We start from the raw sequence: 27,952 nt of genomic DNA, 5'->3' as shown, positions 1-27,952 counted from the left end.
ATCTTTACGCAACCGGGAGAATCTGAAAGAGCAGCAACATTGCAACAGGAGATGATCAATATTCTGCAACAAAATGATCCTAACATACCTATGCAATCAGTTCTTGCCCAAAAAATCATAACATGCCAACCTGTGCATACCTATAAAGAGTGTACAAACCATGATTTAAGGCTGATTCCTGCAAATAACAACAAATTACGAGGTAATGCTAGGTATACATGATTCAGCATGCAAGAATTCTTCATGCTTTTATGGACTGCACCAAGTTTAGTTCAGCATGCGTTCTCATTAACTGTGCAACCAGTGGTGCATATGTCATGTCAGATGGTTCATTATGATGCTATATGCGGCTGCTGGTGATTGTTCAATAGAATGCTTGCAAGACCATCTAGTACACGAGAGAATTGACATACTACAAAGATACAAGGAAGCAACAAACGCCATGGGTACGAGGAAGCAAAGAAAAACACGGGAAGGAGGGAAGCTAATCTTAGCCTTGGTTATACAAGAAATGCAACTGTTGAAAATTAAACCTTATGGAATCACTTTCTGCACCTAGGGAACAGAAACCATAGAAAACCAAACTATCATGCGAAACATTCCAAAACAATCCCGCAGCTAATTGCAAAAATGCTTGGACAAGTATCCACCTAATCCAATAGAATGGAGATAAAAACCAAAAGAGTAGGCTGTTCTTTTTGAAAACTATGAAATTGTTATTTCTGGGTAATTAAATCCTGGACTCAAACTCAACTGTTTTCAATTCAAAATAAACCTGCACTTGCCCTTACAGCTATAAGCAAAAGCAAAAGCAAAAGCTCATCTGCAAGTGAACTAATCCATTCATCTAAAATAACGTATCATCGTTTTTTAACAGATTATCTGCATTGGAAATGCTTTTTTTTTTTTTCCAAAATTTTCATTTGACGGCAAACATTTTGCAGAGGTATAAAATTGTTTCGATTGGCATTCTCGAACCTACTAAATTACGATTCAGAACTATTACTTCCAATCTAGTCTGTACACAAACTGATAAGATTCTAAGGCACATCATCAGGATGAAAAGAAGGGGAAAAAAAAAACAATACTATTTAATACCACAGAGAATTTAAAAAACAAAAAGATAAAAAGATAAAAAAAAAAAAATTCAGGTCTAAGGAAGGAAACCCCAGTAGTCAGCACATGAACCCTTCAATTTTCATGAGCCATCTTCACTTTCTTATCAGCTCCAAAAGCCCTCCCAATTGTATCCACAACCTTCCTCTGAGCTTCAAGAATCATATCCATTCTCTTCTTCTCCATCTCCATCCTATATCTCTCAGTCTCTCTCATCATCTCAATCTTCTTATTCTCCATTCTCATAAACCTGTCAGCAAAACCCCTTATTTCTGATGCTAGTTCCCTCCCCACAACCACTTCTTTGTCCTCCTCTTGCTCTTCTTCCAGCCCTTCCTCCTCATCCCTCTCCTCCTCATCTTCCTCATCGCTTTCGTCATTCTGAAAGTACCCTTTCCGCTTCTGATTCATGGGAGTTCTCAGTCCTCTTAAAACTCTCGCACTCTCACCAACACCACCAAAATTCCTATTCATTCCCATTCTATTCACATTTCTATTGCTACTACTACTACCACTCACACCAATTTCGCCTCCTCTAACTATGTTATTTATGCTCTTCAACTTATTTTTCTTAACCTCAAGGCCACCATAATGACCTCCGCCCTCCTCACTATCACTCTCGTCATAATTACCACCACCGCCAACAGAATTCGCGTTCTTTTGATACTTAACAGCGGCAACGGGGCGCGCGGCCGAAATGGGCAAAGGCCCACGCTCCATGCGGTCCATGAGCTCAAAATACTGCCAAGAATTGGGGTAAGGCTTAAGCCGCTCGGCCCGGTATCTTTTTCGGAGTTTTTCAATCTTATGACGGCATTGGGTGGCGGATTTGGAGGGGACATCGTAGCCGCAGCGGGCGGCAACGGTGATGGAAACTTCCTCCCATTGGCTAGCTTTGAGCTGGCCTTTTTTGAGAGAGTACCATTTTTCTTGGTAGGCTTGGATAAGGCAGATGGTTTCCTGGTGGGTCCAGGGGAGAGGTTGGGTTTTCTTGGGGGGTGATGTTGGGGTGTGACTGTTGGAATTGGAATTAGGATTAGGGTTAAATGCGGGGATTAATTCGAGCTTGGGTTTGATATCCGGGGAAGGAAGGTTTGAGGTGGTGATGGCGGTGGCAGTGGGCTGGGTTAGATTTGATGGGGGAAGGAGTAGTGGTGAGGATGGGTTGTCCATGGATTTGCTGTTGATGGAGGGGTGGTTCTGGGGAAGGGGGAAGTGGTTTTGTTGATGGGGTAGGTGGTGGATTGGTGGCGGTGGAGGTGGTTGGTAGTTGGTGAGGGGTGGGATAAGGCTGAGGGAGTCCTTGGTGCGCTGGTGGGCGCGGGCGCAATTGCATCCTGGTGGACCCGGCACGGTGCTCTCCCAGTTCCGGTACGGGTTCTGGGTCTACCCGAAACCATATGTAATAATATATTATAGGGAAAATTAAGTGTTGAAAAATTTATAAATGGATGTGTTGAAAAATTTATAATTAGACAGCTTTATCACTAAATGACTAAATTATTCTCACAACTACGTGTATCTATTGAATAAAAATGTACGTTTCAACAAATAAGATTGTGTACCTTGATGAATATAGATGCATATTCAAGTATGTACGCTTGAATCAATACATGTATACATATATATATATATATTTGAATGTGCATATATAAGAGCTAGTATGTGCAAAAAAATATACATTCATAATTTTAATTAGGGAAATTTGTCAAATTGATCCCTAACATTTTTCAAAAAAATTTTTTTAGTCCATAACATTTAAATCAGCTAGAATTGTCTCTAACATTTAAATTATGATCCATTTTGGTCATAATGCTTGTATTTGCTCATTTTTTCGACTGAAAATAGCCTGTCTCTCTCACGTGGGCATATTTTCAAGGGTAAAACCGAAAAACACACTTCATTTATGGTTGAGTAAAGCCATCTTTCCTTCATATTTTCCCATTTGTGTCCTAATTACCTCACTAAAAGAACGAAATTGAAGAGGAAAAATGTAGCTGCAACTAGACGGCTGTGTAATGGAGAAAGAATAGCAAGAAAATCTGAAGAAGAAGCTGACATTTTGATCCAAGTACTTGTTGGCCAAATATGTCACACTTGCCAAGCCAGTAGTAGAGACAAAGTTCAAAGCTTTCTCCACTACCACCGCAAAATAACCCCCAGTTTCGACAGTCTCTACCCCCCTTACCTCCCACCATCTCTAACTCCGCCGCATCACTTCCCACACCTCTATCCTCATCTTCCTTCCTCCCCTCTCCCTCTCCACTTGCAATTCTTGTTCCGCCCCCACTAGCATGCAATTGACCCGGCCCCTGCTTCCTCAACCAATTTTCCAACTTCATTTGGCCCCGTCTTCTCAATCAACCTTGCCGCCCACCTAATCACCTCATAGGGCACTATCTAACCACCAATAAAACCATTGTCATAAAAAATCCAAGCTTTGGAGCCTTGGCTAGACTTGCCTTGGCCTCCTAGGGCTCTAATTGAGCCTGACTCATATTACCAGCTGCAACAGCAGCGCCGCCCTCTTTCTCCTCTCCTGCCTCGAACTGAGAGTTATGTAATAAATTTTTTATTAGCAATGTGTTTAATATGTCAGCTTCTTCTTCACATTTTCACTGAGAAAATATGAAGGAAAACCGGAAATGAAGTGTGTTTTCAATATTTGCCCTTGAAAATATGCCTACATGAGAGAAGCGTGCTATTTTCAGTTGGAGAAATGAGTAAATACGAGCATTAGGACCCAAATGGATCATAATTTAAATGTTAGAGACAATTCTGGCTGATTTTAAATATTAGAGACTAAAAAAGTTTTTTGGCAAATGTTAGGAACCAATTTGACAAATTTCCCTTTTACTTACAACAAAAAAATTTTCTATAAGACGCCAATAGTTAATCATATCCCATTTACAAATTTTCTAAAGCTTACACTCTACTTATAACTTTTTAATTTTCATGTTCTCTTTTTGCAATTATAAATCTTTTTTTTTTAACTTTCACATTTCATATTACTTATTTTATTGGTTAATATTCGATGTTACCCCTGTTTACACTTTATATTACCATATGTTTTTGCTTGCAAACCTTTGAGGCTTGGAGGCAATACTTTGAGAGAACGGTCGTCTACTTCCTACTTGCCAAGTAGCAATGCATGATTTCATCCGTCTGCTGACATTATGAACTTATTTATTAACGTGTCAAAATATGGACGCTTAAATGTTTACTCAGCAATCAATTTCACAATGTACTGCCCAAATAATTTGCGCATGATGAAGAAAGGGGAGCACAATCTCCCCACATTTGGAAGATGGAATTTGGACTCGAGTTTTTCCACTTATATTAAAAAAAAAAAAAAAAATACCCACATTCCTAAGTCCTAAACCAATTCAAGTCTACAGATACGTGTGTACATAAAAGTACGCTTTTATTGTCCACCGCCCTAAACTGATTGAATAACACTTCATTTCTTTTTTTATTTGGCTTCATTTCTTGCTCAAGTATCCATTAGTTTCCTGTCATTTTGTGGAAAGCCGTAGGTATTGGCCTGTCAATTGATATGGGCAACATGACCATTCTTGTTTTATTATTTGGTTGGAAGGGAGAGAGGGGGTTGTAAATGGTCTGACGATGCTTTGCGCAGGTGAGAAGATAATGAAAATTCAGCAGAATCCTTCACATAGACGATACAGCATTCGTGTAAGGAATCAGCAACGCATTTGAAGTTCAGACGGCGTGAAAGAATTCTACCGTCCCAAAAAAACAACAAATAACACAACCTAACAGGGATAACCAAGTCACTTTCATTTCATTAGCTGCTGCAAAATTGTCCCAACAAAATACATTATTCACAAAAATCTGTAAAGATGCAACCAGCACTTCTCTATTGGATTTTATTATCCGCTTCCTGTACTGCAAGTGTGTTATTAACTCAAAATGTATAACGCATGTATTATACTGTATACAAGATTAGAGGAATATTTAGCTGTCACATTAGACTCGCACCTCCAAAGAAAAACGAGGCAGAGTTCAGTACCAGTTGGCGAGGTCCTCCAATTATTTATCCAACAACCTAAAGAAAGAAGAAAGAAAAGATCTGTGGGATAGGAGGAGGAGGAGGAGGAGGAGGAGGGGGGGGGGGGGGGGGGGTTGGTTCAAGAAACCAAGCCTTGCAACATGCAAGTCATAATCTTTGTTTTTTGGCTGGAAAAAATGGCCATGATCTTTGTACTAACAGAACAGAATAGGTACCTTAAGAGTGCCATCCGCTGAGTTTCTGCACCACAAAGGATATTGTTCAATATACTTGCAGCAAAAAATTTTGTGCGTCTCAACTGATAGAGGCACAATTGAAGAAAATTTAAACTCAAAAAAGTTTTTTCTAAGTCAGCGGTGTGGTGGTTCCCCGAGATAAAGACTTGCTGCTCCGAAGCCAACAACTGCTTGTTGCCTGTTATGAGCAAATAGGCCATATCATCGACATGGGCGTAAACGGGTCAAAAATACAAAGTTGATCTACACAACATTGTGAGGTAAATAAAATAGTTAAACTTTTTTAGCTTGTTACTAAACAACTGACCAAGAAGATACGTGTTACCGTCAATGCTTAAGAATGTGAAAAACTGATTTCCTTAAAAAATTTCAGTAGCCTGGGTGTTTCTGGACATTCCTTAATTCTAGAGGGAATGAGAACTTACTCTTATACTGCTCTCTCTCAACGATTCAAGGGATTCAGCAAGCTCGACTTGTTTTGATGCCGTTGCCAGCAATGCCTACAATGCAAGAATTTCCCTGATCAACAATCAGTTCTAATACAAGAACAATCAAATTACAAGTTTCATAGTTGGAACAGCTCATGTTTCCAGTACTGAGACTAAAGCTGCAATCTTACTTTCTTCGTCTTTTGTAAGTCATACTCTATGGACTTGATGCGATTCATGGACTCGAGTAGTATATCTTCCTTCTCTGGAGGAATTTTTGTAGGTTTATTCAACAGTTCATTCACCACAGATTCTAGATGCTGCAACCTCTGCCAGCATGGATCAAGGTCATCATTTTTCACCTGCAAAAGTCGTTCTCCCCGAGACATTTGAATTCCCAGCTCCGGTCTGTGCTGGTTCTCCAATGAGTTCTCCCCATTATTCATCTTGAATAATCTACTCAAAGCAGGAATTAACATATATATCCATGCAAGTAACTTGAACATGATATCCATCACCACATCTACAAAAGATTTCTGATGCAGTCTTCTTTCCACAGTACCATTAGTTGAATTTCCTGAAAGAGCCAGAAAGAACAACAAAAAAGGAACAATCAACTAAAAAGACACAACTTGTCCCTGAGAGTAAAGAAAATAACTTAAGAAGTAGCAATTCCTGAAAAAGCCCAGTTAATCTAATGAAGTTCCCATGACCAAAAGTTTGTGCAGGTCCTTGATTTGAAGGCAGCATACAGGTCTTACATTCAAACTTCTTGTATAGTGTTACACTCCAAGCACCCACCCAAAGACAAGTTGAAAGACCCATGAAACTTCCATATCATAGAAAACTAAACCAACTGAATGTTATGCAAGCCCAATTCATATCCAATTATGAGAAAAAGATAACTCTACTCATATGGTGAAAGACAAAAGAAAATCATCGATTGGGGAGTAGCATTACAGCTACTTACGTGAATGAATATAATTTTCAGCTCTAGAGTCACAGCCATCTTGTTCAACCATGCTGCAGACTGGAGCAAGTCTCTTTGTTGTCTTCTGTAATCAATACACCCAGCAAGCATGAAATCAAAGATCAGAGAGACACTAGTCACTGTATAACATTGAACACAAGAATAAACCACATGGAAGCACATTAACCATTCAGTTGGCAATAAGAAAGCACTCCTATCAAGTAACTTCATATGAATATTCAAACATGTGGGAATTCAATTTGAAGATTAGTTATACTGAATAGTAGGTTTTATTTAGGACTTATGTTCAACCCCCCCCCCCCCCCCCCCCAAAAAAAAAAATGAGAGAGAGAGAGAGAAGTCAAGCTTGTAAAAGTTAGTTGTATTAGTGGCATATGAGCTCTAGCAAACAAAGCACAAATAAAAGCCAACTGTAGACTTGCCACGTTAACTATCACAGTACGTTGAATTTTTAATTAGTCCATTCAGCATTAGTTAAAACCATATTGGTGCTTCAGACTTCGTGCGACTAATAACTAAATGCATATAGGCTGCAAAAAAATTGTTTCTTCCTTGTACATGTGTAGATATATAATAAGACTTAAAAAAATCTAAAGCAGCAGCAGAAAAAGCCTACTTTATTAGAGGGTGGCACTGATTGTATGATGCGAGAAGAAGAAGATCCAACATTTAATCCAGTCTTGGCAGAGTCAATTTCGCTGCTTAGAACCTGCAAAAAGATGCAAAATTTTACCCAAAAACATGAAATGTAGCTGGCCAAGATTGGCGATACACTACATGAATGTACAAACTCTTACCTTACTAGGAATCGGCTTGATTTCAATATCATCACAATCAGAAAGGCCAGTAGATTTCCATAGATAAGTAGCTTCATTTGCATGTAAAGCAAATACCAGCTGCAAGAAAGAGATGGCTCACAGTTTGTGACAGAGGCATACTGGTATTTCAAAAAAGACTACCACAAGTATCTAAACAGTAAGGAAAGAACAAGCCAACCTTCATTAGTTCTGGATCATTCCAGGGTCCCTTGTCAGATCTAAGGCAACCGCCTTCATTCACACAGGAGCAGGCTCCCCCCAGAAAATCTGGCAATTGACTGTCCAAGAAATGAGTTCAGTATGAAAATCATCCACGTGCTGCTATTTAGAAGTTGCGCTATCATTATCACTAAATCACCTGGCATCTATAACTTCCAACAACCTACTCTGGAATTTGTTGCCTAATACCTGCCTCATCAGAAAAATTTAATTAATAAGCAATCACTAAACCTCCAAAATCTTGAAATGAACACTGAAAGCACCTTACATGTATTTTTGAAGTTGTCCTTGGGTCAAGAAAGCTTTTCACCGTGTTCCACAGCAATTTAAATCCACTACCAGCATTAACAATGAACATTTGGTGTAATGTCTGCACATGATAATGTAAACATCATAAAATGATCGGTCATTGACATGAAGAGGGAAATAAGTTATTTCTTTTTACTTTTTAAGAAAGAAAATCTCTTAAAACCATTCTAGGAATTTGGGCACCTCAGGGTAGTTGTCACCATCTATTTTCTGTATGCGCATCACTAAATCATGTGCAATCTTGCCAAAACTCATCCAGTTCTACAATATTTGAAAAAGAAAAAGAGATAAGTCTACACAACTACAATTAATAGCCCACGTAATGAACTTTAATATATGAGGAACCACATGCATTAAAGTGGTAGGCCAAGCACAAACCAGTCCATGCACATCCAGTATTGTTGTTGTAGAATCAATATGTCTCCTGGCTGAAATTGAACATGCTGGAAACTTCTCAGCGAAGATTCTTTCAAACCCTTGGATGTGATACTTTAAGAATCTGTCAGTCGTGGTGACACCCATAAGTTTACTGGGCTCAACTTTACCTAGTCTTTCAATATAGACAGGTCGTCCTTGTTTGTCTACACCATGGTAACCATGAGGATAATATCGCTGAACATCTTCATATTCATTATATACAAAGTCCTATATGTGAAAATTTTTGTCAAAGCTCAGTGAGAATGGGAAAGACACATAACTTAAAATATACAAATAATATTCAGAAAGACAAATTAAAGATGATGAAAAGAACTTAACTAGGGAGGTTGAAACACGAGAACTTTATAAATTTTGCAACACGAGTGCACAAAATAATCCATTTAATGAACAACGTCACAAAAACAGCTATATGCTGCAGATAACCACCCCCGAGAAAACTTGAAAAAGGAAAAAAGGGGAAAAAAAGGAATCCAACAATAAGGATAATCCTTTCAACTTCAGAAATTAAGGATCAGTGATAGGAAGCAGAGGTAGTGATTCAACCAGAAACATGAGCAAGCAAAATGGTTGGACACTTGAAGAAGCAGGAAGATCTGGAATCTTAGGCAGTCCAAGGAAGAATTTAATCATGCTTTACAAATTTCAAAAGATAGATTTTGGCAAACTCGCATCAAGATTGCATGCATCAATTAGCTTCTGGACTCACTCAAAGGATATTTTTATTACATGCCAATTCTGTTCCTAGTGGAATAAAAAATAGATCAAAACACAAAAAACAGGATTCTACCTTGATAATTGTGTCTACTCCATTCTCTTTCCTCCAATTAAGCATATCTAACCACATATGGACTGTCTTATCAACGTCAAACTTCCTTGCTCTTAAGAATCTGGAAAAAAAAAAAACAAAAAAGACATTGTATGTCATCAAGCCATATGAAAAGAAAAGAGCATGATTACCAGAATTACCAGAAAGATACACAAGACTAAAGTTTATAGTGCTCTAGGTACTAATTCTTCTTCAAAGAATTATGCTAGTTAATCCTTTTTATTTATGATAAATTTGGGGCATATACCACAGGGGATGCAGTATTTTGGGAAACACGCATCAGGTTAAAAAAACCGTAAACAGGAAACACGGGTAAAATGATCAACAATCCCATTCATAGATAAGCTGACGGCAAGTATACAATGTGTCTCATCACTGTAAAGAACCAAAAATACAAATTAAGAAGATTTTTATTTTTATTTTTTAAAAGGCAACTTTATGGAAATTTCCCACCCCCCCAAGGCATCAAACAAGGGAAAGAAAAGATTGAAAGTTTAGTAACAACAGATCAGAAGAGATCCATTCCACTGACATTATGGTAAAGAGAGGTTTACAAAGCAGTGCTGAATGAGAATGCTATGCACTCTCTTTACATCATTTTCTACCTTAATATTTCACTTATCTGGGGCAATAAGTAAGGACAGTTTAAGTATTCTATTGTCTTCTACCAATTAGGAAAGAAAAAAAAAGTATACGCGGAGAAGAACTTGAGCAGCTCGAAGCAATTCTTAATTAAGCCACGCATAGGTTCATTAGAGTCCAAGTTCTCACTTAATGAAAAGAAAGAGGGCCCCAAATGAAAGAATGTGTCAGTGATGCAACAAGTGTGGGGAAAGGCTTTAGTGAACTTGTGTTGTATAAACATAACCCTCAATTCTCAATCAGGAACGAGACGTGCTCTAACTACAAACATTCAACCCTACAACCCTTTCATAGCTCATTTATTTTCAAAACATCAGTTCTGCTGCTTACTAAACACTGTAGTGAGGGGCTCTAAGCTCCTAGTATGTCAAAGAGTAGTAAACTTTGCCACCATTCTGCTGCAGTTTCACATGCACTAAAACTTGGCAATGGCACGAGGGCATTGCTTCAGCTCAGCTACATTGGCAATGAAAGAAAAATGACATCCTGATTTTCTTTTCCATCAGAATCCCTAAGTATTTCTTTGTGATTTATGCATCTACCAATCAACGAACCAAAATCCAGTTACTGCATAGTTCTCCCAGTTACAGATTTTTCATAAATGTTTCAACCGAGGGATCAAACAGCAAAAACTTTGTCAAGATTTTCTTACACTGGAGAATCCAGATATGTCAGATATAACTCTACATTGATACTGGCATAACATTCTAACTAGTTGCGATATTTACAATGGAAAACCACAAAAGGTAACAAAAGAACTAACATCCCACCCTCACCGCCACCCAAAAACAAAAAGGGATCCACTGTGGTAGAACGCGATCATCTACCTCAACATGGTATGGTAATCATCATGACAAGCTGGAAGCAGATCCCTGTCAACCAAGGTTTGTCGAAATATATTGACAGCCTCCTCTTCCTTCTCATCTCGAAAATCTTCGGTTGTGATAGACGCAAATCGGCAATGAGCAACCCGCTTAGTACGTTTCCTGAGAGTGTGAGTGATTTTTGAAGCCTTCTTTTTCAAAGATCTGATCCTAGTCATTCTCTTTTCATCTTCAGAGGTCTCAAAATCAAATCGCTTTGCTCTATCATCTTCCCGAGCTAAAACTATTTCTAAAAATCAAACAACAATAAAAGAAGAAGAAGAAGAAAGTCAGACTGCGCGGTTGCATGCTCCAAGCTTTCTCCAACTATCCAAAACTTTTACTGATAGAAGTACCTGGCATTATGGTCGGAATTCATAAGAAAAACTCTCAAATTCTGCAAAATCTGCTGTGTAATCAATGGAGGCATAAAACGTCAATACAGATAAGCTACTTAAAGATAGATTGAACGTGAATTTTTCTTTTTTTCTCTCTTTTTCTTTTATTTTTTGGGTTTTAGGGAGATGTTCAAGACTGTCCCGTAGTCACATCTTATTGCCGATAAAAAAAAAAAGGGACATAAAATCAACCTAACTGGATCAAAATTCGATTGAGAAACGACAAAGTTGGGCACATTCATTCACAATATCAGAAACTAGTTGAAAAGAAGAATCAGAAGAAGAAAATTATATAACAATAATGTTATTAAAAGAAAAGAAGAAAGAGATTAAACAGAAGAAAGAAGAAGAAGAAGCGGTTGGAAAAATCAACAAAAGTAGCGATGAATTGGATTTCAAATTTCAAATAGAATAGTACTGCGAGTGGATCCATGACCAGTTAAACTACCTTGATGGGAAAATCAGCCGCATTTACAGATTCAAAGGCAATGAACGGGGAAAGTGATCGCTCATGTCATCAGCAATATTTTAAGCCTCTCTCTCTCTCTGTCTCTCTTCAAATTCCTGGTAGGTTAGTAATCTATACATACAAATCCGTATATATGTATATACAAGAAAACACGGCGGATGGAGAGAAGAGTGAACAAGTGCTGCTGAGGGGTGTTAGGTAAGACTACTGCTTAATATCTTTGCTTCGTCTTTACTTCTCTCTCTCTCAGGCACAAGAAGAGTCCCAACCTCCTCCTTCCCAAGCAACCATACCACTAATTACTAACACGCTCTCTCTCTCTCTCTCCCTCCCTCTCTACTGAAAGTAAAAAGAAAACAAATGCGTTCCTCGTGAGAGCGTCCAATGCGTAACGTTCTCTGTATTTACGAGGCGAGGTGAACTGACTTTCTCTCTCTAGAAAGGAGGAGGTGGAGGAGAGAGACGGGAAGAAGAGAACAAAACGACACTGAGCTAGGACTCGGACTCTCAGGAGGAGGTCAGGGACTGGGGGGTTGTCCTTGTCAAAGGAAAAAAAAAGAAAAAAAAAGAAAGAGCGAGTAGCGTACAACGGCCGCTTTTGGGATTGTGGGTGCATGGTGACGTGGGGAGCTGAGACGACGGTGGGCTTCTGTTCCGTCGGTCCACTTCAGATGCTCTTTTAGACGCCGTCGTTTTGTGTTCCATGCTCTGAGTTTCCGTTGCCAGTACGACGACTACTACTGCTTCTAGATTCACACGGGACGGGTGGCAAAGTTGGCGTTGGCGTCACCATCATGACCGGCCGGTTCGACCGGTTGAACCGCAAACCGACTATGCCTCCGGTCTAATTCAATTACAAAGCCAAAGAATTAATTGAATCGGTCAAGAACTGGTTGAATCGATAAAACCCAGTAAAAACAGGGAGGTTCAACCGATTTTTATTAAGTATTTATTTTCTAAAATAAATATTTTATAATAAAAATTATTAAAATAAAAATTTCTAAAATAAATAAAAATTATTAAACTTTTGAATCGGGGTTGAACTGATCGAACCATGAATCAGAAGATTTTCCGATTCACTCTCTGGTCCGGATTTAAAAACATTGGTCATTAGTCGTTGATAGTCAAGTACTGAATTTAGCCCTTCTCGGTTTCTATTTTTTAGGGCAAATTATTTGGATGACCACTAAATTTTTAGAATTTTTGAGTTTTGATCACTGAACTATTAAAAATTTAATTTTGACCACTGAACTATCTAAAGTTTAGGTTTCGAGTTATTCCGTTAGATTTGATCATTAACTATGTCAGATCTGAGTGTCCGTACGATTCACAAGACAAAAGAAAAAGGCATGGTTGACGATTAAATCTAACGGAATGATCCGAAATCTAAATTTTAGATAATTCAGTGGCTAAAATTAAATTTTTAATAGTTCAAATGGTAAAAACTCGATAATTCCAAAAGTTTAGTGACCATCTGGATAATTTGCTCTATTCATTACATCATCTCATTTTCGATTGTTTACTTTGAATAATAAAGAATATTTCTGTATTGTCGTTTTTTTTTTTGGTATTTAAAATTTAGATTTTCTTTTAGATATGCAAAAGAAATACTAAAAACTTATACTAATTACATTTTCACAATAATAATATTACGACAAACCAGAACAGACCTAATCAATTAGTACTAGTTAGTTAGGGGAATTAGGTTTAGGCGCCTGGACTGCCCGGTACCCACCGCCAGGCAGCGTACCTTTTTTTTAATAACTTAATTAATACTAATGTGATTAGGTACAATGTGGATCATGGGATGATGACTAATTGGCTAAAATGGTGCCAACATTTTAGCCAATGCATGGGCGGATTGGAAAGACTAAGCACACAGCCGACCAAATATTGAAAGATTGGTCAGTGATTATGTATGCCTTTCAAAAACAAAAAAAAGAATAATCATATGTGGGTCAGAATAATACTACTAAGTACTAGTAGTATATTTTAATGATTAGATTTACATTTGAGAGTTGTCACAACTGAACTGGCTGCTGCTGGAACTGGGAAGAGATTAATGACTAATTTGCATGTTCCCACCTGCTGATGCAGGCCCAGGCAGGCCTCCTCTGAGAAGTGAGAATCCAGCAAACCAGAGGACAAGCTTCTTTTTTTTTTAGTTTTTACCCTACCCATAAGAAGAAGATTCCAGTGAATGACTAATAGTGACTAGTTCTCCATCTCTGCCCAATTTCAAGAAATTTGTTCAATTTTGCAGTTGATCCTATCACAAGTCCGTAACGTAGAATAGTCAGTCGCATTAATTGTTTTTCTTTTTGTGCCTAATTTTACTTTAAGTAATTGGGACTCCAGACAAGGCCGCGAGAAGAATACAAAGAGAAGCAAAGGAAAAACGAAAACCTCTTATGTCATGGCATGTACCCCTTTTAGCCTCTGTTCGGTTGATAGTTTGACTTTCACCCAAGACATTTCTAAATTTGCTTAGTCATATTTCCCGCAGATAAGTTGCGCCCGGTGAATTACCGTCGAATATTTTACCAACAAATGGTAGTCTTTGCATTCCTTGTCATGGTTGCTTCCTTTCCTTCTAGCGTTGGTCGACCAAAAGAAGTATAAAACCAACATGATGCGACATGATGTGTTTGACCATTGAATATTGTCAAGCTTGTGATTTTATTGAGGTGATAACCACTCCACTTTTCACCTGAACTTGTATCACTTTCTCGCTTTATATTCTAAATTTTAATTTTAAGCATTTTACATCCTAAACCCTTAATTTTAATATTTTGCATCTTAAACTTTAAGTTTATCCCATTTAAGTCAATCAATGACAATGTTACCAAAATTAACGATATAAATGGCGGTACAAATTAATGCTAACGTATCGTTTTTGTTCTAACTGTGATCTTTTGGCTCTTTTTTTTATTTTTTACTATTTTCATCACATTATCATTGATTTGTTTGGTCTTGGTCATTATTTGAAATAACTCATGTAGGTTTTTTTTTATTTTTTATGATGTGATGTATGTGAAATGAAAAGGTAATTGAGAAGATAAAAAAGTGTATTGAAAAATGTATTTGTGATGCAAGCAAATAAATTTTTAATAAATAATTCCTACCCAAACACACACATTGTTAGCAAAATTAATGAGATAAAAAATAGTGCAAATTCATTATAATATATCCTTTTTATTCTAACTGCAATACCTTAACTCCTTTTGACAATTTTGAACATATTATTACTGATTTGTAGGGTTTTCTATGCCATTAATTTTGTTGACATTATCATTAATTGGATTTAAGCAGAATAAACTTGAGAGTTTAGGCTACACAATTTTTGAAATTGAGAATTTAAGGTGTGAAGTTTTCAAAATTGAAATTTAAGTGACAAAGTGAAAATGTTGTAAAAAGTGAATATAGTCTAGGTGATAACTATGATGATTTTTCAAATGCATGCATAAAATTTTGTGTAAAATTAGAAAAAAAATGTAGCAATTATGCAAAACGTGCGCCTCAAACGAAGGTGCGGCAATTGGCATGTCAAATGCCTAGGCAATAGGTACTAGAGGTGTAAACGAGTCAAATCGAGTCGAATTTCACCCTAATCGAGTTGAGTTTCGACATAATTTTACCAAATTCGAACTCGAATTCAAGCTTGATGAATTCAAAATATCAAACACGAGTTCGAGCTTTACAAAATTATTTTTATTTTTAAAAATAAATAAAAAATAATAATTTTTTCTTAACAAATAATCAAATATTATAGATATATATATATGTAATTTTATTATTAAAATTAAATGTATATATATATAATCGAATTCGAGTCGGTTCGCAAGCTAATGAGTTTAGTATTTTGAACTCAAGTTCGGACTCAAGCCACTCACGATCGGTTCGCAAACAACTCGATTCGTTTGCAGCCCAAATAGGTACTCTTCTTTTTTTTTTTTTCCTTCTCTTTTTTCCACCTAGTAGAGGAGGGATAGAATTTAAGAAACGGTAAGAGAAAATAAGAATATTGGAACCTAGGACATATAAATTCTGAGACCTTAATTTTGACTATCAAATCAAGATGTTCTCGACGAAAGTACTCTGCTTGCTAACCGCAATCTGCCTTCTTTCCAATGGGTCTGTTTGGATTGTAAGTTATTTGGGATTATTTGGGATTTTTTACTGTAGCACTTTTCGTGATGTGATGTATGTGAGATAAAAAGATATTGGGAAGATAAAATTGGAAATTGTAAAAATGATGTAAGCAAATAAAATTGGGGAAATATGAAGCAATCCAAACAAACCTATATTAATGCCATTTTATTCTCATTTTGGTTTTCTTGAAATTAGAAAGGAGGGTTATATACTTGTTAGTTTGATTGAGAGAAATGAAGATAATGGAAACAAATATTTTAAGGTGTTATCTTGCTTTGGAGTTTTTAATGGGAAGAAAAACAAAGGAAATGGGAAGAATTGAATGAAAGAAAAGATGGAAAGCGGATTAGTTGCACTATACTTTAGTTGTTGATGGTAAATGAATAAAGTACATCATTAACAATCTTTTTTATTTCCAAATCTTCCAAACAACATGGAGGGAATTTGTCATTTTTTCTCTTCAATTCTTTTATTTTCTTTTGTAAAGTCCCAAAACTGGGCCTATTTGATTATGAATCAACCCAAAAAGTGTGACGGGTCACTGGCAACATACTCCATATCAATTGGAGCGATGAGCAATTTCGGAACCAGTCCAAAAGAAGTTTCCTAGTGTCAATTGTCAGGTTTGTCTAAAAAAAAAGAGCGGGACCCAAGAAAAATTGGCATCCCAGAACTCTGGGAGAATCTTTCGGTAATCAAAAACACTAAAAAAAGGTACTCCCTCCGTCCCACTTTGATAGTCCTGATTTTTTTCCACACAGTTTAAGAAAAAGTAGTTAACTTTGTTGGAACAATCAATTTACGTAGTTATTTTCCTAAAATACCCTCACATTAATCAGAGTACAACTTTATGGGAACTTCAATTGATGTTAAAAAAAGAATCAACTCTCATTAAATGAGGTAAGTTTATAGTAACAACAACTTACATTGAATAAGGGTATTTTAGGAAAATTAAAATACAACTACATTCTTCAATTGAAAAGTGGATTACAATATGAGACAGACGAAAAAGGAAAACAAGACTATCAAAGTGGGGACGGAGGGAATATATGCTAAGTCCCCAAGATAAATTGGCATCCCAGAACTCTGGGAGAATCTTTTGGTAATCAAAAACACTAAAAAAGGCATATCCCCAAGTCCCCAACCCAATTCCTCCAAGCGCCGAGGCTCCCAACCACACACATAATAAATAATCCGTGCATAATGCAGACCAGAGGGCAGTATCGGCTCATCCAAATCCCAATTTTGTCGTCTTCACAGTTCACATAGCACCAATTCACCAGTCACCACACGCTCCCCACCCTTTGCTTCCACCAACGCCAATAATAGTAGCACAAGCAACAGCAGCAGCTGTTCCTAAAGACCGAAGGGTCTAAACGACAGAGTTGCAGGAGGACAAGGTCCCCCATTTTGAAACATCCTAGTAGTACCAGTACCAGTACAAGTACAATATATAGTACTACTGTACTACTACTCCATTATTCTTCTTGGTCCAATGGCGGTTGTAGTAGCAAATGGGCGTCCATTAATTACGGCTCTCATCTCTTGCAATTTGCCACATATCAAGTTCTTGCTCGGTGGTGGTGCTCCCACCAGTTGTCGTACACCTTCCTTCTCCTCCTCGCTACCGAACACTACACTCAAAAGTGCAAATGCACCGCACCATCTTTGGAATTTTAAGCCCTCGGCATCTCGGTATCTCCCTCCTGTCCTTGTTTTTAAGGTGGTAATCTTCTAGTAGTAAATTTCTTGATATTTTACAATGTAAACATTTTGCCAGGCTGCTGAATTGTGATACATACTACTGTAGCATGTCAAAAAGAGGGGAAAAAAAGAAAGAAATGAAGAAGACGTCTCTAATGTTAGTACTGATAATACCTGATCCTTTGAATAATTAACTCCATTTTTGCTTCCTGATTTTCCATTTTAGCCTAAAGTTATCATGGATAGAGTTTTGATTTGTGATGCATCCCTTGAATATGATGGTAGCCCTGAATACAGCGGGAGTACAAGTGGCCCGGGAGGTTCTTTTAGCTTATCCAGACAACTTGAGATGAGGCTCCAGATTAGTTTGTGATTATGATCAGTAAAATGGTTTTGGAGGAATTACGTATGGTGCTTTCCATGAACATAGTGTGGGATTAGGCCCTTGATTGTTTAATTGGTATGGTCAGCAGAATTTGTGTATATATCTTAAGAGCTTTTGTTCATGTCAGAACATAATGTAAGCATGACCACCGTCAATGTGATACCATGTCGTTTAATTTTCATCCATTAATAAGGGAGATATATTGCCTTTGATAAAATTTGAATGGGGAATATTGCAAGATGAGAATGATAATTCAGGAGCAGAGGCATTGCATTGGAAGAAACTGCAACGAATCATTGCCCCCCAAGGGCCTTTCATTTCTCTGAGAACCGATACTTGTCTGTGATGCAGCTGTAGCATGCTATTATTTTTTTTTCCTTTTTTACTTTTCTTTTATGATACAAGAGACTGCCGCCGGTTTTTAATTTAGTCTTGCATATGTAGCAGATTAATTATGCATTTATTCCATCTCATTCTATTGAAGTGTAGGTTCACATGCTTTCAGCATCAGGGTCCTGAAAGTGATGAGTCTTCCACATCTAAGGACAAACCAGAGGGACAACATAAGGCTGCTGATGATGTAATGCAAAGTTTGAAAGGCAAAGCAGCTAGTGGAGAAATCTCATTTCTGTCAAAACTAGTGGTACTCCTGGCTGTGGCTCTGGCAATCACAGTGCTATCCATTGGCTTTAGACAGCCTAATCAAAGATCTCTGCTTGGCATTCAACATTTAGTTGATAGTTCATCTGCTCCCGCTTTAAGCACACATGCTGTTGGTTTTTCTTTTAGAGCTTTTGGATACAGAATTATACTTCCAGAATATGCTCCAGGGTACTTGACTATTTTGCTCACAAATTGTGTCCTTGTTTGTTTTTGATTATCTGGCCTTGCTATGCTTTCAGATGTCATATTACGTTCAAATAACTTAATTTGCCATATCTTGGGTACCTTAATATTCTTTTTTTCCAAAACCTAACAATATAGCAGAAGCATTCTCCTTTTCTCTTACATTTTGCTTCTTGGTTACGGAGAACAGTATGTTTAATTATCTTTAGGTCCCTGGTTTCAGGTGGATCTACTTCTGGCTGCTGATGGCTGCAGGATGCGGTCTTTTCATAAGTGAAGAGGCTTTAAATATATGGGTCTGTCCTTCCTGCTGGTACTTTTTTTGGGCAGACTCTTATGCTCTTTGACATCTGGACTTTGAGTGGGTCTTCTTGTCCTTTTTTGGAGTGCTTCTCTTTTTCTGAGCTTAACTTTGTCATCTATCCTGCAGGTTGGCATCACTTTAGCGCGGATGCTTTCACTGGATGGCACATGGCATTCTTTTCTTGATTCATTCTCTAGGAACGCTCACTACATTGTATCCACGGTTTTATGGGTTTACTGGTTAGTTGGGCTTGATTCAATTTGAGCTAATGAATTATGCTATGGACCTCCTCCAGTAATGCATGTAAAGCTGCAATTTTTTTTTCCTTTTAATCTTCATGCTAGTCACAAATATTAATCGACTAAAGGATCAATAATATTTGTCCTCAATATTTTAATTCACATGGTGAATATTGTCAGGGGAGTTTGCATTAGTGATATGATACCATTTTACCTTGGCAAGCTTTTCAGACAATCTGGGGCATCCGATGATGTTTCTTCAAAGGTCTGTTTGATCTATAGACTTTTGATATGCAGTAAATGTAACTAGGTATTTATATGACCTTGAAATAGTAAAGTGATATGAATAATTTCTGTTTGGTATAGTTAGGAATTGGCAGAGAGAAAGCATTGAAAATCACGCGCGTTGTCCAAAAATATGGAAATCTAGTTGGTGTTGGTGAGTCTAAATAGCTTCAGAGCTCCTTTTTGCATGTTTTCATACTTGCAATCGTACAAATGCTGCTTGAAATGACTTGTAATATGAGCTTCTACAGTCTAATCGAACCAGTTCTGTTAGATTCCACTATTTATGTGTTATAGTTCATAAACATTTAAAAGGATAGTTAATGTTACCACTTTATAAGGGGATGGCATGGGCAGCTGATAATTGAAGTGTTGATAGTGGTGGCTGAAGTAGAACATCAAACCTTCCCCAAACCAGTGGAATATTTAATGACATTCTCTGACTTGCTTGTTTTAATTAGCATTCACAGGTACCCAATGAAAGCCTATCAAGCTATAATTATGCTGACTCTTACTCAAGAAATTTAATACTGATACTAAAGTTTGCCTCCAAAAAGCTGTTTCTTTTAGAAACGTATATTAAGAAATTTTGCGATAATATATTTTACTGGTTTTAGCAATCTTTAAAATAGTGTAAAAAGTTAAAGAGAAATGGTTTCGGTTATCTGGGGTATTACTTTAAAGTACCCATAATAAAAGCTTTTGCGTAATTAAGAGTTCCAAATGATTGGCTATCCACCAGTAGTGCTGCCACCTTATTCTCAAAACCATTGTAGAGTCCCTTGGTGTTGTTTCCATTCCAGAATCAGCATTGCCTGCATTGGGGTCTGCTTCTTGAGTAGTTACTAATAGTTGCTTATCTATATAACAATATCTCCTTCCTCTCTTGGGGCACCGTAGCACATTTTATTTGACATTTCTTGAATTTCTTGAGCATTTGTTGGTAAGTCTATGTTTTCTTATATGCAGTTGAACGGTTCTCGTTAGGTGTGAGGAATCCTACAGCATTTTTAGCAGGTGCAATGGTTAGTATTATTTCTTCTTCCAAGCAAGATATTACTTTACTAGTACGAACTTTGACACAACAAATTGTGTAATTGACATCTATTCTATCCAAATTCGTGTAAGCTATTATTTTGTGAACCTGGTTGATTTCATTATCATTTGTGATGTATGATTTTCTTCATCTTAAGGTGCTGACTAGGAAAAGGTTGTTACCGCATGCTATGCATACTAAGCTTTGGTGTCGGAGCAGAATGAGTTAACAGTTTGAAACAAAGCATTCCTTCTATCTTGATGCGTCATGGCAATTACTGATTTCTTGCATCTTGCTGCAAAGTAAACAAGCTGGGAAGCTTCAGTCTATCTTGCATTTGCATTTGCACTGTAAAATTTTCTGTTTTGATGTCTCTGTCTTCTCTGGATGTTGGGAACCATTAGTTTATGCAGCAAAGGCAATATGATCACCAGTGTGGTACCTCGAATTGAGAGTGCAACCACTTCATGGTTCTTCTTTTTATGTTTTTATGTAGTTAGTTTTTTTAAAGTTCCTAACTAGTTTTTAAATGTGGTAAACTTACTTGTTGCTGGAACTCAACTACTATGCGGATTTTTATGTCATCGCTGCAAACTATGTGGATTTTTATGCCATAACTGCAGTGTGTTTTTCCTGAAGTACGACTTTTTTGCAGGGTATATCACCTGAGTTTTTCTTTGCCGGTGTCTGTTGTGGTGGTCTTATAACACTTCCACTTCAGGTATTATTCTATCAGATAAAAGGACACCAATTACCAGCAAACTAGATTGTAGACTAGTCATGCAGGGAAAGAGTAAAATAGCTGTTCCTACTTGATTGCCCAAAAAAAAGAGACCTCATCTTTTATAGTAAAGTTGTCAGCTTGAAAAGGAAGGAATATACATAATGCTGCTGTTAAGTGCAACTCACGTTTAATGGTGAGGCTAATTCTTCTTTCGCAAACAAGTGAATATATCACACATCCTAGAGATTCATATGGTCTTGCAAAAATAGTAACTGCGTTTTACATTTATCAAAGCTATGAAAACACTTTGTCACGATATTTTTCTTCCATAAGCTTATGCCTTTTATTTTTTTAAATGACAGTTGGGGATTGGATTCTTATTCAGAGACCGTCCAGTGTTTGCCCTTGCCACTGTTGCAACTGTAGTGGTAAACTTTTATTTTCCCCGGATTAGCATATGGTTGCCTAAACAAAGGAATGCATTGCAAGGGGTTTTAGTGCGTCTACTAATTGTAAGTACTGCGCTATTTTGCAGGGAATCTGGACTATCATCCCATATGCTGCAGCTGCTTTGACAGCATTGTTCCTTTATCTGCGACGTAAGAACTTCAGTTAGTTGTGGTTTCTGTTTCTAAGTTCACCATTTCCTGGGGTACACAGCCTGGAAACTATCAATACGTGCTTGTAAAGGGACTAACTACTGCAGAGAAAAATCAGGGTATGGATGGTTTTGCAACAGCTTGTTGAATAACCACCCGCCAGACACCCTTTTAAGTGAAGGCTTTACAGATTTGGTTAGGGAACTTGCAATCATGCACTCACCGTATAATTGCTTGAAAGCTGGCATTTGTCCCTGTAACTTCCGTAAAATAGGGTACCTTATACAGTCAAGGGCCAAGTTGGGCATGAAAGATCTTTTTGGCATATTGTTTTTGGTCATACCTGTTGCTCTCTCAGATTGATTCAATCAAGGCAAAATACTTATTTACGGATAATAACTTAACAAGCACTATATCATACACATACGTGCAATTCCATTTAACATAAATTATGGTCTCTCAACTAAGCTATGGACCAAGTCTATGAAAGAAGCCCAGAAGAGGCATAACCCCTTCCATAATAATAATAACAACAATCTAAACTAAACGATTGCTGCGAGATGGGAAAGCTGGATGCTGTAGGCTTCTTTCAGCTCAGCCAGTACTTCTGCTATGCTTGGCCTCCGCAATGCATCTCTCTCAACAGACCTTGAAGCAATCAAAGCTGCCCTCCTCATGCTCTCAGCATCAAATGTTCCTTTCATGCTTTCATCCACTATCTCGAACGCGCCTGCTTGCAAGTATGGCTTGGCCTGCAATTGATGGTCAAAAACAACATGCTATGTACGTCAGGAGCACTCATATGCACATAGAGATTGTAACGAATCAGCAGACACAGATCAGTGTAGAAGCACGTTATGATGGGATTTTGTAAACATGGCATGCTAAGAAGTATCTTGAAGTGCCTACTTTTAACTGTTTAGCAGCATGCAAACGTTAAATTCTAATCAGGGATACCAATCTTAAATTCCAACAGTGTCGATACTTCTAACTTGCACAACCAAGGTTAAAAAATTAAGCATCAGATCATCGTGCACTCCCAAAAGAAATTTTGGTCTAACCAGAGGTACAACTATAGAAAATGGAAGGGATTCAGTCATGCAACAAAATGGATGGTGGTAGTTGAAAACCAATTATAAGGTTTCTGTAATTTTGCACTTTACATTCTTATAAGATGCAAATCATTTAGAGAAAGAACTAAAGAAAGAGATCTAGTTACCCATAAGACTAAATTGTAGGAATCTGGAGAGCCAGAGTGAGTCAGTGGTTCTCTGCCACATATGAGCTCCAGAAGTACAACCCCAAAACTATAGACGTCACTTTTTTCTGTTAATTGTCTAGAGGAATAATATCTGTAGACAGAACTCAGTAAGATTGAAGAAGAGTGCCAGAATGAATATACTAAAAACAAAGCTCAAAAAAAAAAAAAAAAAAAAAAAAAGCCTCGAGAGCTTACTCTGGATCAAGATAGCCAGCAGTGCCTTTGACAGCAGTGGTTACATGGGTTGCATCGCCCTGAGTCATTTGCTTAGAAAGGCCAAAATCAGAGACCTTAGCATTCATCTCTGAATCCAAAAGAATATTGCTGCTCTTTACATCACGGTGAATGATCCGTGGATCACTTCCATTATGTAAGTAGTCCAACCCTACATTGAAACAACTTCAGTTCAGATAATGGCTTATATAAAAGGAACTTTGTTGATTGCCATTGGCGAATTTACTCGGACTAGCTAGAATGGTTTTAATTGGTGGGACGATTGCTTCATTCCCTATGAAAAGGATCAGGTTTCCAACTTAGAAAATAGACGAATGACGGCATGATAGTGGGACACAACTACGAAGTATAATTCTACTTTTGCACATGTACAGAATAGAAACCTGAGTTTCTCCAGTAATTAACAAGGAAATCTACGTGCACCTGTTGATATCTATACCTTTTGCAGCATCAACCGCAATTTTCAACCTGCGAACCCAGCTTAATGTTATTCTTTTACTGTTTACACCTGAAATAGTTATTTGTTCATTAATCAAAGGAAACCAAGAAATACAGAAACGGATTCCTGAGTAGAAGCAGCTTATATTACCATGAAGGTTATCAGACAGTGATCCACCAGGTAAATACTCGTACACTAGTATTTGCTGCTTTGACTCGTGACAGAATCCTTCCAAAGTTACAAGACTCTGGTGACGAATTTGTGACAGAAGAGAAACCTGGAAAATAATTTGCAACATAAAATCAGGCATCATTAAAAGGAAAAAAGAGATCTTGTAAAAAAGCTTTTCCTTCTCAAAAGATTCATCCACAAATGGCAGACCTCATTGATGAATGACTCAGCCCCAAGCTGAGTTCTGTCAAATCGCACTTTCACGGCAACAAATTTTCCATCAGGAAGCTTTCCAAGGTAAACCATTCCGAAACTACCACGGCCTATGACCTCCTTGAAGTTGTTTGTGGCTGCTTTGATTTCTTTGTAGGAAAAAACTCTTGCAGCATTCCAGTTTCGTATATCCACTGCAGCATCTAATACTTCAGGAAACATTTCCGTTATGACATCTAACGGGTATTCTACCGTAGATACATTTTAGGCAATTTCTTACTTGGTTTTGAAGAGCTTTCAGGTTTCTTTCTCCTCGTGAAGAGAAGCACTGAAATTGCCATGGCTGAAAAAGCTAGTGCTACGCCTCCCACTGAACCAAGTATAACTGCTATATGTTTGTGGCCCTTGTTCTTGCTTGGTGTAAGGACAGTTACTTGTGGTGTCTCAATAGTGCCTGAAATGTCAGTGCAGGATGATGTGGAGAAGGACAGGCACAGATTCCCTGATGCTCTGTCGAATTGAAAAAGAATCCAAGAGATGATGCATCAAGAGGCTCAGTTATGAACCAAAAATCAAAAAACGATGTAATTCACTCCATAGTCCATACCTGACTTCCAAACTTTCCCTGTTTAATGATTGGGGGAGGGGACCTTGTAGCTCATTATTCTCCAGATTCCTGAATGTTTCAAAATAGCAAATCACGTACAGATACAGCTATATGAGCCTCTTACCAGGTAGAACTGCTTCTACAAATGTTTCCAAAAGTAAATGAACCTATAATGCTCACTCACAGTAAGTGAAGCTCCTTTAATTCTCCCAAGCTGTCTGGTACTGCTCCAAGCAAACTGTTGTTTTGCAAATCCCTTCACACAGAATGTACGTCATCTTTCTATGACCAACTTCAATTTTATTAATGCTCAATGAAAAGGGAGGAAAATTCTCTGCGTTTTAATCATCAGAAAGTTAGTCATAAGAGAAGTTCCATCGAATTTGTAAAAGACTTACAAAACTTGAAGGTTCATCAAATCCTCCAATTCAGACCCAAAAGATGACAGTTGATTGAAACTCAGGTTCCTGCAGCATTCAATTGCCAGTTTGTTTTAGGTTCATCATCAGAAGCAACATAAGTGAAATACAGTTCTTCAAGTAGTAATTATACAGTTTCTCAAGATTCTGCAGGCTCCCAAGGTATTGTATTTCTCCAGCCAGCGATGCATTACTCAAATCCCTGTTTAACATAATGCCAGAGGATAAAAACAAAGTGCTGCAGATTAATATCTGGGATTGGGATGAGGGTTAGCATGAGATTGGAGCTGACGACCTAAATGCTCATGGGTGGCCCATTACCACTAGGGTGACTCTTCATATCACGGCAACAGATTGTGAGTGTGAGAAAAAACTTAAGCCAGTGCTCAGTTATTAAAAAGGAAAGAATCTTACAATACTTTAAGGTCCAACAGATCACCAAAAGTGGGGCTAATTGATCTCATTTTCATGCTGGAAAGTTCCCTTCATAATGAGCAAAAGATTGATAACTATGGAACTTGATAGCAAGGAATTAGATTTAAGAAAAAAGATTCAAAAAATTCCAATGCAATACGGTCATACAAAGAAGTAACAAGATTTCCTTCACATTCTATATGTTCCCATGACTTTGGAGAACACGGATCTTCTTGCCATCCCAGATCCAAACCAGTCGACTGCTGAATAACCTGGAGGGCAGAAACTGCAAAAAGAATCAATATTTTAAAGTTTGCACCTTCAGTTCTACGAAGGGACCAAAAGAGTATGTGAGACAATGAAAACCATCCAACCTGTGGTGGAAGAAGTTTCTAAAGGAATATCTAGGATTTCATACACTTCGAGTGCATTAATGAGAGGGTAGTAGCTGATACTCTTCAATGTGATATTCAACCAATTGATTCCCCTCATTGTAAAGAAAAGAGCATTAGCATCCCATCTTTTCACAGTATAATTTGACTGAACAACTTCCCCATTGATCAGTACATCAAATGCTGGGGATACTGGCAGAATCCCAGCAAAGTAGAGGACAACATAGTAATCTCCCAGCCCATCGATAGGCAAATTATATGTCAAGTCAGCCCACCTTGCCAAGACTCTTGCAGATTGCAGAACAGCTATTGGAGGAGTTTCTTTGAGATTGGACAGATTGAAGTTGTTTTGAATATCAAAAGCTGTTGACACATGATGCGGACTGAAGTCCTCATCAGCATCCCAAATACGATCGTACTGGTCAAGAGGGTACCTTGCATTACAAAAAGAAGTCTGACATTTAGCAAAACCTCAAGTAAGCAACCAGAGAGAGAAGGAGATGACAATGGTCCTGCTTACCTCAGTGATCCATCAATATAACCTGTGTTGATCCTGTAAGACTTCCTAAGTAATTTACTAGTGAAATCTGCCAAGCCACTATTGTAAGCTCCTTGAGGAAGTGGGCGAAGTTCAAGGGAAGAGATTATAGGGAATCCTCCCTCAGGGATAGAGTAAAAACACAAAGGGAGAGTGTCTTTATCAACTGGCCATATGAACTCTTCTACCCATGGATCGGTTTTAGCAAGATTCACTGTCGTAGTCATAGCTCTCCCAAGAGAAACAGAAAATGCAGGGGGTTTATTGAGTCCATCATAGTTCTTGTATACAAATTGAGTTCTTACAAGTACCAATGACGATACATTCTTTGTAGGAAGCCTATAACACTTGGTACCAAGAGAATCCGGAAAAAACCGGACTGGAATTTGAGATGAGGAGCTACCATCAAGATAAACCACAGTGCTCATGTTGCCAGCATTAGTGTAAGCGGTATCAGGTATCCACGAAATATTAGAGGAATCGACGTAGCTCACAGTCCCACCACATGATAAGCTTAAGAATCCTGTTACATAAAATGCCATAACCATATTCAGGTCTTCTCTACTACCATATCCAGCAGATAAACAAATATAAATGCACATTGGTTACAGAAACAATACAGGCAGTAAAAAGGAAAAAAAAAAAGAAGATCAAACTTAGTACTTCCATTTTCCTCTCTTCCTGCCGAATGAAGTGGTTAAAGCTGTGATCTTGTAGAAGTGAAGAACATCAAACAAATGAGGCATATATAGTGAGGCATTTTTAAACCAAATCGAAAAGCTATCTGAACTTAGTAGTTAGCGCTCCATCTGTCTTCTTACAAAACATCTGACATTTTTTCTCGTAGTTGTTATAGAAGATATACAATGCAAGAAAGAGAGTTCTGGGGGGTTTTCCGGGGGTGGGGGTAAATATGAGTGAAACACCAAGGAATGCGCACCATCTTGATCACAGAAAGCAATTTCCACAATCCCAGAAAGGAGTAATAACCAGAGCCAGCAGCAACTTAGCAGCTCCATGAAAAGGGCGCCAGATGTAGAAACAGAATCCAAGTTTTTCCTTTTATGTTTTCCAGGTTCCAGCTCATGCAGAGAAGTAGCAAATAATGAGCTCCAGGGTAGAATTCTTGGGCAAAAAAAGAATGCAGTGATGATCAGTGACAAGAGGAAGAAAAAAAGGAGGGAGTGTTTAGTGGGTGGCAAAG

The 27,952-nt window shown here is 37.8% G+C and overlaps 4 protein-coding genes across 14 annotated transcripts; 1 reads left to right on the top strand and 3 right to left on the bottom strand.

Moving 5' to 3' along the window:
* Positions 1–979: 979 nt before the first annotated feature.
* LOC113775725 (trihelix transcription factor ASIL2) lies at positions 980–2,515 on the bottom strand. Its single transcript, XM_027320720.1, has one exon. It carries the CDS (start codon positions 2,287–2,289, stop codon positions 1,192–1,194), a length of 1,098 nt encoding a protein of 365 aa, XP_027176521.1. The 5' UTR covers positions 2,290–2,515; the 3' UTR covers positions 980–1,191.
* A 2,383-nt stretch (positions 2,516–4,898) lies between these two features.
* LOC113761769 (phosphatidylinositol/phosphatidylcholine transfer protein SFH9) lies at positions 4,899–12,421 on the bottom strand. 5 transcript variants are annotated; one of them, XR_003467215.1, is made up of 16 exons: positions 11,766–12,418; positions 11,276–11,325; positions 10,884–11,169; positions 9,376–9,475; positions 8,529–8,795; positions 8,334–8,411; positions 8,110–8,211; positions 7,981–8,030; positions 7,801–7,900; positions 7,602–7,700; positions 7,421–7,513; positions 6,784–6,868; positions 6,005–6,390; positions 5,811–5,885; positions 5,365–5,563; positions 4,899–5,185 (listed from the first exon to the last, which is right to left on the bottom strand). XR_003467215.1 is itself a non-coding variant. In XM_027308004.1 (15 exons), exons 2-15 carry the CDS (start codon positions 11,280–11,282, stop codon positions 5,495–5,497), a joined length of 1,794 nt encoding a protein of 597 aa, XP_027163805.1. In that variant the 5' UTR covers positions 11,283–11,325; positions 11,766–12,421; the 3' UTR covers positions 5,250–5,494. The 5 variants fall into 5 exon arrangements, 4 of the variants coding, with proteins under 4 accessions (XP_027163805.1, XP_027163043.1, XP_027161099.1 ...); XM_027308004.1 differs by lacking the exon at positions 4,899–5,185 and having other exon boundaries at positions 5,250–5,563; positions 6,784–6,865; positions 11,766–12,421; XM_027307242.1 differs by lacking the exon at positions 4,899–5,185 and having other exon boundaries at positions 5,250–5,563; positions 11,276–11,328.
* A 4,651-nt stretch (positions 12,422–17,072) lies between these two features.
* LOC113755741 (inner membrane protein BB_0250) lies at positions 17,073–22,385 on the top strand. Of its 5 annotated transcripts, XM_027299679.1 has the most exons (11): positions 17,073–17,633; positions 17,719–17,799; positions 18,517–18,858; positions 19,097–19,169; positions 19,304–19,416; positions 19,597–19,681; positions 19,783–19,855; positions 20,671–20,726; positions 21,393–21,458; positions 21,824–21,889; positions 21,997–22,385. In XM_027299679.1, the coding sequence occupies exons 1-11, from the start codon at positions 17,434–17,436 to the stop codon at positions 22,075–22,077; spliced, it is 1,236 nt and encodes a 411-aa protein (XP_027155480.1). In that variant the 5' UTR covers positions 17,073–17,433; the 3' UTR covers positions 22,078–22,385. The 5 variants fall into 5 exon arrangements, with proteins under 5 accessions (XP_027155480.1, XP_027155513.1, XP_027155552.1 ...); XM_027299712.1 differs by lacking the exon at positions 17,719–17,799 and having other exon boundaries at positions 17,074–17,661; positions 18,512–18,858; XM_027299751.1 differs by lacking the exon at positions 17,719–17,799 and having other exon boundaries at positions 17,075–17,661; positions 18,533–18,858.
* A 34-nt stretch (positions 22,386–22,419) lies between these two features.
* LOC113755508 (probable LRR receptor-like serine/threonine-protein kinase At5g48740) lies at positions 22,420–27,952 on the bottom strand. Of its 3 annotated transcripts, none has more exons than XM_027299523.1 (16): positions 27,689–27,952; positions 26,731–27,271; positions 26,193–26,644; positions 25,987–26,104; positions 25,819–25,887; positions 25,538–25,606; positions 25,384–25,452; positions 25,170–25,241; positions 24,986–25,054; positions 24,659–24,888; positions 24,376–24,587; positions 24,145–24,271; positions 23,995–24,063; positions 23,517–23,706; positions 23,280–23,412; positions 22,420–22,812 (listed from the first exon to the last, which is right to left on the bottom strand). In XM_027299523.1, the coding sequence occupies exons 1-16, from the start codon at positions 27,765–27,767 to the stop codon at positions 22,603–22,605; spliced, it is 2,709 nt and encodes a 902-aa protein (XP_027155324.1). In that variant the 5' UTR covers positions 27,768–27,952; the 3' UTR covers positions 22,420–22,602. The 3 variants fall into 3 exon arrangements, with proteins under 3 accessions (XP_027155324.1, XP_027155380.1, XP_027155414.1); XM_027299579.1 differs by having other exon boundaries at positions 24,376–24,581; XM_027299613.1 differs by having other exon boundaries at positions 24,376–24,572.

The sequence above is a fragment of the Coffea eugenioides genome, chromosome 1, assembly GCF_003713205.1.
Source record: "Coffea eugenioides isolate CCC68of chromosome 1, Ceug_1.0, whole genome shotgun sequence".
NCBI lineage: Eukaryota > Viridiplantae > Streptophyta > Magnoliopsida > Gentianales > Rubiaceae > Coffea > Coffea eugenioides.
Note: the sequence above shows the minus strand (reverse complement) of the source record. Positions and strands in the feature narration are given on the sequence as shown.